Source organism: Oncorhynchus mykiss, chromosome Y (assembly GCF_013265735.2).
Source record: "Oncorhynchus mykiss isolate Arlee chromosome Y, USDA_OmykA_1.1, whole genome shotgun sequence".
NCBI lineage: Eukaryota > Metazoa > Chordata > Actinopteri > Salmoniformes > Salmonidae > Oncorhynchus > Oncorhynchus mykiss.
In genome coordinates, this window is record NC_048593.1 from 14,663,560 (window position 1) to 14,675,568 (window position 12,009).

Sequence of the window (12,009 nt, forward strand, 5' to 3'; positions counted from 1 at the left end):
TCTATTTCTAGTTATTTAATTGTACCACGCACAAGCCTGTAAGTTATTAAGGTCGCCCTATGAATAGAAGACAATAAACACTTAGCGGAGATGACTGGAAATCAAACCTCTGATCTATTTTGAGTGTACACACAACAAATTTTGAGATTGATGTCTAAAGCTGAAGAGGACCAAACATGTTGGACCATGACATTCTCACATGAAACAAATAGCTGGGTGATTCCTTTTGTGTTTTCAAATCACACTTTATATTGAGGATTTACCTGCATTCATAAACAGATAAGGGAAAGGGGGATACTTAGTCAGTCGTACAACCGAATGTCTTCAACTGAAATGTGTCTTCCGCATTTAACCCAACACCTCTGAATCAGAGCGGTGCGGCTGCCTTAAAAGGTACTGTTGGTGCAAATAGAGTTGACGCCATTCAATTATAATCCTAGTGCTCCTGCTGTTACTTTGCCCTAGCCTGCAGACAGACATGGCAACTGACTTAATCCAATCTGGATCCCTTTCAGGGCCAGTTTCCAGGTACACATTGCACTCAGGCACAGATCTAGGATGAGTTTATACTGCATAACTCCTTACCTTAACATTTGAGGGAAACACAAAACTGATCTGAAGGTCAGCCTCTAAGGGGCAGGTTCATCCTACTCCATATACCGGGTGGTAAACAGCAGTGTTTAAAGCTGGCAACCTGCCACTCAAGCATAAGGTGAGTTTTTTCAGTAATTGATTAAACATGTGCCATCCAAGGCACATGCATTCCCACAACAGACACCATAAACCCTGGTGGTCATAACCCTATAGTATCTATAAACCTCTCGTGTCTATAAATCCTATAGTATAGTATCTATAAACCTATAGTGTCTATAAATTCTATAGTATACTATCAAAAAACCTACAGTGTCTATAAATCTTATAGAATACTATCAAAAAACCTATAGTGTCTATAAATGCTATAGTATAGTATGTATAAACCTATAGTGACTATAAATCCTATAGTATAGTATCTATAAATCCTATAGTATAGTATCTACAAACCTATAGTGTCTATAAATACTGTAGTATACTATCTATAAACCTATAGTGTTTATAAATCCTATTGTATAGTATCTATAAACCTATAGTGTCTATAAACCCTATAGTATAGTATCTATAAACCTATAGTGACTATAAATCCTATAGTATAGTATCTATAAACCTATAGTGTCTATAAATCCTATAGTATAGTATCTATAAACCTCAAATCAAATCAAATTTTATTTGTCACATACACATGGTTGGCAGATGTTAATGCGAGTGTAGCGAAATGCTTGTGCTTCTAGTTCCGACAATGCAGTAATAGTAATCTAACTAACAATTCCAAAACTACTGTCTTATACACAGTGTAAGGGGATAAAGAATATGTACATAAGGATATATGAATGAGTGATGGTACAGAGCAGCATAGGCAGGATACAGTAGATGGTATCGAGTACAGTATATACATGAGGTGAGTATGTAAACAAAGTGGCATAGTTAAAGTGGCTAGTGATACATGTATTACATAAGGATGCAGTCGATGATATAGAGTACAGTATATACGTATGCATATGAGATGAATAATGTAGGGTAAGTAACATTATATAAGGTAGCATTGTTTAAAGTGGCTAGTGATATATTTACATCACTTCCCATTATTAAAGTGGCTGGAGTTGAGTCAGTGTCAGTGTCAGTGTGTTGGCAGCAGCCACTCAATGTTAGTGGTGGCTGTTTAACAGTCTGATGGCCTTGAGATAGAAGCTGTTTTTCAGTCTCTCGGTCCCAGCTTTGATGCACCTGTACTGACCTCGCCTTCTGGATGATAGTGGGGTGAACAGGCAGTGGCTCGGGTGGTTGATGTCCTTGATGATCTTTATGGCCTTCCTGTAACATCGGGTGGTGTAGGTGTCCTGGAGGGCAGGTAGTTTGCCCCCGGTGATGCGTTGTGCAGACCTCACTACCCTCTGGAGAGCCTTACGGTTGTGGGCGGAGCAGTTGCCGTACCAGGCGGTGATACAGCCCGACAGGATGCTCTCGATTGTGCATCTGTAGAAGTTTGTGAGTGCTTTTGGTGACAAACCAAATTTCTTCAGCCTCCTGAGGTTGAAAAGGCGCTGCTGCGCCTTCTTCACGATGCTGTCTGTGTGAGTGGACCAATTCAGTTTGTCTGTGATGTGTATGCCGAGGAACTTAAAACTTGCTACCCTCTCCACTACTGTTCCATCGATGTGGATAGGGGGGTGTTCCCTCTGCTGTTTCCTGAAGTCCACAATCATCTCCTTAGTTTTGTTGACGTTGAGTGTGAGGTTATTTTCCTGACACCACACTCCGATGGCCCTCACCTCCTCCCTGTAGGCTGTCTCGTTGTTGTTGGTAATCAAGCCTACCACTGTTGTGTCGTCCGCAAACTTGATGATTGAGTTGGAGGCGTGCGTGGCCACGCAGTCGTGGGTGAACAGGGAGTACAGGAGAGGGCTCAGAACGCACCCTTGTGGGGCCCCAGTGTTGAGGATCAGCGGGGTGGAGATGTTGTTGCCTACCCTCACCACCTGGGGGCAGCCCGTCAGGAAGTCCAGAACCCAGTTGCACAGTGCGGGGTGGAGACCCAGGGTCTCGAGCTTGATGACGAGCTTGGAGGGTACTATGGTGTTGAATGCCGAGCTGTAGTCGATGAACAGCATTCTCACATAGGTATTCCTCTTGTCCAGATGGGTTAGGGCAGTGTGCAGTGTGGTTGAGATTGCATCGTCTGTGGACCTATTTGGGCGGTAAGCAAATTGGAGTGGGTCTAGGGTGTCGGGTAGGGTGGAGGTGATATGGTCCTTGACTAGTCTCTCAAAGCACTTCATGATGACGGAAGTGAGTGCTACGGGGCGGTAGTCGTTTAGCTCAGTTACCTTAGCTTTCTTGGGAACAGGAACAATGGTGGCCCTCTTGAAGCATGTGGGAACAGCAGACTGGTATAGGGATTGATTGAATATGTCCGTAAACACACCGGCCAGCTGGTCTGCGCATGCTCTGAGGGCGCGGCTGGGGATGCCGTCTGGGCCTGCAGCCTTGCGAGGGTTAACACGTCTAAATGTCTTACTCACCTCGGCTGCAGTGAAGGAGAGTCCGCATGTTTTCGTTGCAGGTCGGCCATCTCTGTCGGCGCCGGAAGTATAGACACTATAGTGTCTATAAATACTGTAGTATACTATCTATAAAGCTAGTGTCTATAAATCCTATAGTATACTATCTACAAACCTATAGTGTCTATAAATACTGTAGTATACTGTCTATAAACCTATAGTGTTTATAAATCCTATAGTATAGTGTCTATAAACCTATAGTGTCTATAAATCCTATAGTATAGTATCTATAAACCTATAGTGACTATAAATCCTATAGTATAGTATCTATAAACCTATAGTGTCAATAAATCCTATAGTATACTATCTATAAACATATAGTGTTTATAAATCCTATTGTATAGTATCTATAAACCTATAGTGTCTATAAACCCTATAGTGACTATAAATCCTATAGTATAGTATCTATGAACCTATAGTGTCTATAAATCCTATAGTATAGTATCTATAAACCTATAGTGTCTATAAATGCTATAGTATACTATCAAAAAACCTATAGTGTCTATAAATCCTATAGTATACTATCTATAAACCTATAGTGTCTATTAACCTATAGTGTCTATAAACCTATAGTATAGTATCTATAAACCTATAGTGTCTATAAATCCTATAGTATAGTATCTATAAACCTATAGTGTCTATAAATGCTATAGTATACTATCAAAAAACCTATAGTGTCTATAAATCCTATAGTATACTATCTATAAACCTATAGTGTCTATAAACCTATAGTGTCTATAAATCCTATAGTATAGTGTCTATAAACCTAGTGTCTATAAATCCTATAGTATACTATCAAAAAACCTATATTGTCTATAAATCCTATAGTATACTATCTATAAACCTATAGTGTCTATAAATCCTATAGTATACTATCTATAAACCTATACTATCCATAAACCTATAGTGTATATCAACCTATAGTGTCTATAAATCCTATAGTATACTATCTATAAACCTATAGTGTCTATAAATCCTATAGTATAGTATCTGTAAACCTATAGTGGAGATAACATCAGTCTTTTCTTCACATTCTGTACATGATTTTCTTCACGTTTCCTCAGATGATTTCTTCAACAATTGAGTTGTCTGGCCGTCAGTGATAAGCATGTGTCTTATTTTATTGGTATCAATTCACTAGGCAATGGAGGGTAGTATAGATATTACAGACACTAGTACCGATACCAATTTTGCACTGGTTTGTTAGAAACATTGACCCTTAAAATGTAATTTTTTAGGTTACAAACATTGACCCTTAAAATGTGTTTTTATTCTCTCAAGTGCCCAATGACGTTAGCTGAGGCAGCTATTTAAATTCAAAAGAAAATGGTTTGCTTCTAATTGAGACTATTTTCAAATGAATTTACAGCTTCTTGGCTGATATCTTCTAATTTCTTGAGATTATCAGCAAATAGGAGCATGAGAATGAAAAATGGAACTATGGAATCAAAAGATGGCGACATGCACTCCTTGATCCGTCAGCCATTGTTGAAAGTACACAACTTCTTTGTTTAGCTCCATGTATAACACAACTACAGCAAGTAGCCTGCCAGAGCTACACAAACTCATCATGCATCTGTGGAGGCACAAAATGCCACTTGTTTACATGTGGCTGTGTATGTTTAATATAAGAAACATATTTACTCACAAACTTCCTCTTCTTGGAAGACTCAGCTCCTTCTAAAAAGAAAAAAAATAAGAAAAAGATCAATAAATAAAAGTTTACACAGTGACACAGAATCGTTGTTAAACAGCATGACATAAAACCTGAAGAAAAACGTGTTTACAAAGTTAAATGGATGTTAAAATCAGGTCATTTATTGATATTTATCAGACAGTGCTGACTGTCTGACTAGCCTGTCCTGGGATAATGGATGACCTTTGTTTTAATTAGCTACATAGCTGCTGTATCCTTGCCACTTAAATGGATGTGCATTATTTGTCATTGTCAATTAAATAACAAATAAATAAAAGAGATGACTTGCGCCCCCCCGTCTGTGTCTCCATTTATCCACTCCCAAAACATGACTTCACTTTCTTGGCTGACCCAGTTTGAGTACCTCAAGACAAAAAGCACTGAGTCACACAGTTAATAATGAAACAATTCAAAGAGCATGCAATTCACACTCTCAAAGGCCATATGTAAATCACAGAATAATTGTGCCTCAAAAGACAAGGCTCTAGACTAACTTTTTCCACTTGTGCGACCAACTTCATGAGTTGATTGCAGCAGCACATGATTTGGTCGCACCAACTCTTCACAGCTGCGCGGTGACAATGACCTGACCTGTGTCCTATAATGTATCTGCATTCCATACAGAGCCAGGCTAATAATGAATAGCAATCTTTTAAATTAGCATGCCCTTGACATTCAGGTAAATTTGCCAGTGGCACACTGAAAGGTACTAGTGTCACGACTTCTGACGAAGTCGAAGCCTCTCCTTGTTTGGGCGGTGCTCGGCGGTCGACGTCACCGGTCTTCTAGCCATCATTGATCCATTTTTCATTTTCCATTGGTTTTGTCTTGTCTTCCTAAACACCTGGTTTCAATCCCATTGATTACAACCCTTACCCATTCCACAACGGCCGTGGTCGCACCTGTCAGTGGATTTTTTTAACTGATCTTCCACCTTCACAGGGTAACACCACGATCCTGTCCGTTGTGGATCCTGTCCGGTTTTGGCTCCTTGGCATCAGAGTCAGACCGAGGCTCCTGCGGTGGACAATTGGTTCCGGCGCGTGGAGGAAACCTGGGAGGCCGCCCACATCCACCTTCAGTGCGTCATACTGCGTCAGAAAGTTGGCGCAGACAGTCACCGCAGTGAGGCCCCGATGTTCGCACCAGGGGACAGGGTCTGGCTCTCGACCCAAAACCTGCCCCTCCGCCTGCCCTGCCGGAAACTGGGTCCGCGATTTGTGGGGCCGTTTAAAGTCCTGAGGAGAGTGAACGAGGTATGTTATAGGTTACAGCTACCCACTAATTACCGTATTAACCCCTCATTCCATGTGTCTCTCCTCAGGCCGCTGGTGGCTGGCCCGCTCCAGGAGGCTGAAGTGCGTGATGTTCCTCCGCCCCCTCTAGACATCGAGGGGGTCCCGGCGTACTCCGTTCGATCCATCTTGGATTCGAGACGTCGGGGGAGGGGCCTTCAGGGGTACGGTCCAGAGGAGAGATGCTGGGTTCCGGTGGAGGACGTATTAGATTCTTCCATGTCGCAAGAATTCCACCTTCTCCTTCCGGATCGCCCTGCACCTCGCCCTCCGGGTCGTCCCCGAGGCCGGTGTGCTGCTGGAGCTGCGCGTCAGAGGGGGGGGTACTGTCATGAGTTCTGCTGAAGTCGAAGCCTCTCCTTGTTCGGGCGGTGCTCGGCGTTCGACGTCACCGGTCTTCTAGCCATCATTGATCCATTTTTCATTGGTTTTGTCTTGTCTTGTCTTCCTACACACCTGGTTTCAATCGAATTCATTTCCTGTTGTGTATTTAACACTGTTTCCCCTCATGTCTTTGTCAGAGATTGTTTGTATTTCAGTGTTGTAAATATTTTTGCATTGGTGCGCTTCGGGTCCTCGTACCCATTTTTGTTATTTGTTTACATTTAGTGTTTGGAGTATATTTCATTCATTGTTATTAAATAACTCCATTACACTCAGTTTGATTCTCCTGCGCCTGACTTCCCTGCCACCTATACACACACACGACTCTGACAACTAGCCCAAATAAAAACTGGCCAGGGAAAGCAGATGCACACATCATTTAAATGTTCTTTATAATATTGATGGCGGGGGGGGGGTGATACAGTAACATGTCGAGATATTATTTCTGACAATATATCATATCGTATAGTTGACAGTAGCGCAATACTATTTCTGCGCTTGTTTGCTGTACCTGCATCAAAACTCCAGTATTTTTGCCTTATAGCTTGTTCTCCAACTTTTTAAATTGAGAATTTGTTTTTAGCACTTTTTTCCCCCCATGACTGTTCAAAACTTGTTTTTCATGGCTCTCTTGTCCCTCTGCAGCAAACATGGTGAGCAATATGTTTGGAACTTCGAATTGCAATAAAATCACAGTATCAAATCGCAATACATATAGAATCTTAAGAATCACAATACATATCGTATCGCCACTTAAGTATTGTGATAGTATCGTGAGGTACCTGGACATTTCCAGCCCTAGTTCATATTAGGTTATATTTAAAAATATAACCTTGGCACAATCTCAAAAAGGGTGTTATTTTTTTGCGATTTTGAACAGTCACTACAGTTGTTGGGTCCTATGAAATCAATTTCATCTTTTGGTAAATTCAGTTTTCCAGGTTTTATTTATCTCAGTTTCTGAGTTTTCCTAGTAGTGGTGTTTTTGTACTGTACAATGTAGGATACATGTGACGACAAAGTTTGCTAAGCAAATGCCCCGCAACACAAATCATCATGAAATCATTCTACCAGGTAGACCTACTTTGGAGTCAACATTTAATTGCAAAGGTTTTTGGGGAAAGCCTTCAGAAACAATCGTTTAAACAGCTCATGATGACTGAATTGCATATAGCAAAGATTCAACCAAGACTTCAGACCAACCTTTTTGAATACCTGGTCTGCCTGCTCAATGCTGTTTGAATAAATGTCGATTTTAAAAAATGTAAAAACACGTGACCAGGTTAAAAATATATATTTTTAGTTTTTTATTCACTGGCACCCTAGCAACTAATATTTTGTTGTTGTACTGAAACTGTTTGGTCACCGTTTTGAGCCCTAGAAGAGGAAACTTGTCTCGACCATTACAATCATAGAAAATAAAGCTTTTCTCAGGAAAACAATTACACAAGCTACAGTACGCTCCCCCGGAGGTTGTGCTGTATTGCAGCAGTCCCTGCAGTGGTGGAAAACATCAACAATACTTTCATTGATTGCCCATGGGAGTGGATTAGGCACCTTGATCCGTGCCAGCTCTGTATTTACCCGTAAATGAACGTGAAAAATGTCATAAGCATTTGCGTAGATGTTTTTCCTGATTTTTTTTATTCCATCAATTGTAATGGATCTCGATATGTTTAATTACAGGCTGTTGAATTCATAGATATCATATATTGGACAGAGTAGCTCTATTCCCAATAAAGATTAAAGTCAGTATATCATAAAAGTAATTTGTTCATTATACACAGATGAAACACTGCACCTTTAAAAAGCAGGCCTCTATTGTGTACAACACGTGTTGAAAATGCATCAAAAGTGAATAAAATAAGAGATTTTTCCAATAATGCACATCCACAGTAGCTCTGCAGTCTGCACTTGGGGAAAATGTAATAGTATTAATATACCAGTAGAGGGGAGCATTTACAATAAAGTAGTACTGTCATCTTCTGATATATGCATGCACTGTCTGTCTGGGGACTGCTGCTGTGAATGTGTGTACTGACCAAACCACAGCCTGCAGTTATACAGAGCAAGTGAACAGAATATATTTGAACTGGGACTGTGGAACTGCACTGAAGTGAACATAAAAGGACTTTTGCACATTTGAACACATCTCAAATGCACTTACGTGGTGTCAACTCGATTGGAATTTTCCATTAAATTGCATTCAGATTCCGTGGAGCAACAAGAATCCCACTACCACACACGGAGATGACAGGACTAAAACCCACACAATTCCATTTGTAACGTGTTTCATTCCTAATCCTTTCACCAGTATGTCATTGCACTAAACTGCCATAGTCAAGATACCTAAATTAACTATGGTTGAACAAATACATAAAACAATACAGTAAGGGTGAGGCCCTTTTGTCTTAGAAATGAGACAGCATAGAGTTTAAAGAGGGAGGTGTTTAAAGGGTCTAGTCAGTAGAAAATTAACTAAGCCCCTCTCCCCGTGGCCATCAATTAGAGCTTGATGGCACCTGTGGATCCAAGCCAGCATTTCATAGGCTAACGTGACTGTGGTTCATGGTAAGTACCATAAGGGAATATGTGAAGTTATTGTGAATTCTAACCAATGACAGCATAGCAAATCATTGTAGGTGCCTACTGTCTGGTCTAGCAGGTATCTTGACAGCAACAAAAAAAATCCTGGTAAAACCTGTGGCGATTACTTTAAAGATTAAAACATGTGTCATGAGTCATGACTGCCGGCAGAGAAGAAATATCTTGCCCATTGAGAGAAGCAAAAGACTGAACTTAATAGAGCAAATTCTACAAAGTTAAGTTAACACTATAAACGTTTCCCTTTACTGTGACAATTGAGATCAAATCAAAGCAATATTAGCCACTTTCAATGCAACATACTGAAACAAAATGAACTATTCAAGATATTTTGTTGTGCACGACTCAGCCCGTTCGCTACACAGACGATGCGGCATAACCAATCAGAACTGCAGTAGGCCTATATGCGAATCGACCATTGCCATATATGGATCTGTAAAATTTACTTTGAACTGGATTGTGTTTACAGCTGTGGTCGAGAGTAGATGCGCTTGTTTTGAGATCAAAGCGTGAGCTGCATGTGTGCACATTTGGTTCATATCCTTTGCTAGTTATTGAGTTATTAGCCCAGTTATAGATAATTTGTACTCAGCAATGGGGGAGGGATTGCTTCCAACAAGAGCACACAATGTGTACATTTATAGACATTCTTGAAATGTGAGTCAAGTAGAAAACATTTTTTTTTTGTCTTAAAGGGTGATGTATTTTGAGAGTAGCCAATAGGCACAGGGTAGCATCATTTGTCTGATTCTTTGTAATAAATGGTATGGGAATAATAATGCATTTTATTTTGTAAAGTGGTTTTCATGTACCAAACAACACATTTTCAGTCACCTCCTTGTCTGAAGGACAAGTGGATAAACAAGTTAATGTCAAGCCTTGCACGTTGTTTTCAAAAGTCTCAGAATGTAGGCTTACATTGAACACCCCACATTGGCTGCTACTGTAGGCTGGATGATAGAACAGCCATTATTTTGATGGTTGGCCACTCTGGTAAGTCTACATTATGATCAAATAGCCACAGTAGTCTACTTGGCCACTGTTAAAACTGTCCTGCCTCAGTGGTTCACAGTAAACAAACGCTGGAAGTTGCACAGAATTTACACAACGTTCAAGTTCGTGCTCAGCAGACCTAAAATTTGCTTCGTGCCCCCAAAAAATGTAGGGAACATTGGTCATGACTATATCTCTCACAGTGGGTAAGAAGTTGATCCACTGACATACTTCTACTGTGTGAGAAACCCTATACACAACCCAGTGAGCTAGTCTTCCCCATATGGTGTGGAGACACATCAAAGTGCATGGAACCACTGTGACATTGTACTCATGAGTACAAATGGAGAGTGGTGGTGGTGGATGAAAGTGGCTGGGTTGAGAGAGGAGACATTGCGCCCGAGACGGCGCACCTCGTCTGAGTTTGTCATGCCTCTGAACTCCCAGTCCACCGCACTGAACAGCAGTCAGACTGAACTTCCATGTTCAGAAAAACTAGAAATATTTTCCATAGGAAATAAAAACTTTATTTGATACTAGACAATTGCAGTGGACGACATTCAAAGTGAACCCTCAAAGTTGAGCATAAATGAGTACAAATAAACTGTCAATATTCTCCATAGAGAAGGCATACTTTATCGGAAAATGCTAGACGGCAACAGTAAGTATCATTCAAAGTGAACCCTCAATGTTACACATGAATAAGTCCACTGTTGATACAAGTGTACAAAAAGCTAAGGCTAAAAGACTTATGTAATCTTTGGTTTACACATGAATTGTCTGAGAAATTACAGGGAATAAATGTTCCTTGTGCTAAGGTCAGACGGAATGATTCTACATCCAATTGGCATTCACTCAGGTATTTGAAAAATTCTAGATTAGGGAGAATTATTCTGTGATTTCCACATTTTGTTAGGTTACAGCCGTATTCATAAATAGATGTTTTTTTCCCCCCACATCAATCTACACACAATACCCCATGTTTGAAATGGGGAGCATCGCCACACAGCTATTTCCGGGTCTCTCCAGAGATGGTAGATCAGGTTCAATTCCAGGCTCTGGCTAGGCCACTCAAGGACATTCAGAGACTTGTCCTGTGACACATGGCATTCAGGCCAAAGAGTTAAACTTTTGTTTCATCAGACCAGAGAATCTTGTTTCTCATGGTCTGAGAGTCCTTTAGCTGCCTTTTGGCAAACTCCAAGCGGGCTGTCGTGCGCATTTTACTGAGGAGTGGGTTCCGTCAGGCCACTCTACCATAAAGGTCTGATTGGTGGAGTGCTGAGATGGTTGTCCTTCTGGAAGGTTCTCCCATCTCCACAGAGGAACTCTGGCGCTCTGTCAGTGTGACCATCGGGTTCTTGGTCACCTCCCTGACCAAGACCCTTCTCCCCCGATTGCTCGGTTTGGCCGGGCGGCCAGCTCTAGGAAGAGTCTTGGTGGTTCCTAACTTCTTCCATTTAAGAATGATGGAGGCCACTGTGTTCTTGGGGACATTCAATGCTGCAGAAATATTTTGATACACTTCCCCAGATCTGTGCCTCGACACAATCCTGTCTTGGAGCGCTATGGAGAAAATTGCTTCAACCTCATGGTTTGGTTTTTGCTCTGACATGCACCGTCAACTGTGGAACCTTATATAGACAGGCCTTTCCAAATCATGTCAAATCAATTGAATTTACCACAGGTGGACTCCAATCAAGTTACAGGAACATCAAGGATGATCAATGGAAACAGGATGCACCTGAGCTCAATTTCAAGTCTTAGAGCCAAGGCTCTGAATATTTATGTAAATAAAGTAAAAGTTATTTGGGGTTTTAATACATTCGCAACAATTTCTAAAAACCTGTTTTTGCTCTGTCATTATGGAGTATTGTGTGTAGAT

The 12,009-nt window shown here is 40.9% G+C and overlaps 1 protein-coding gene across 3 annotated transcripts in view; it reads right to left on the reverse strand.

Annotated features, from left to right (window-relative positions):
* The window catches only part of LOC110509694 (microtubule-associated serine/threonine-protein kinase 3), a 181,867-nt gene that overhangs the window by 73,785 nt on the left and 96,073 nt on the right, over positions 1–12,009 (reverse strand). For all 3 annotated transcript variants that reach the window (XM_021590734.2, XM_021590733.2, XM_021590736.2), the window contains one exon: positions 4,801–4,832. In XM_021590734.2, the coding sequence (XP_021446409.2) occupies positions 4,801–4,832 (32 nt within the window). The remainder of the gene's footprint in view (positions 1–4,800; positions 4,833–12,009) is intronic.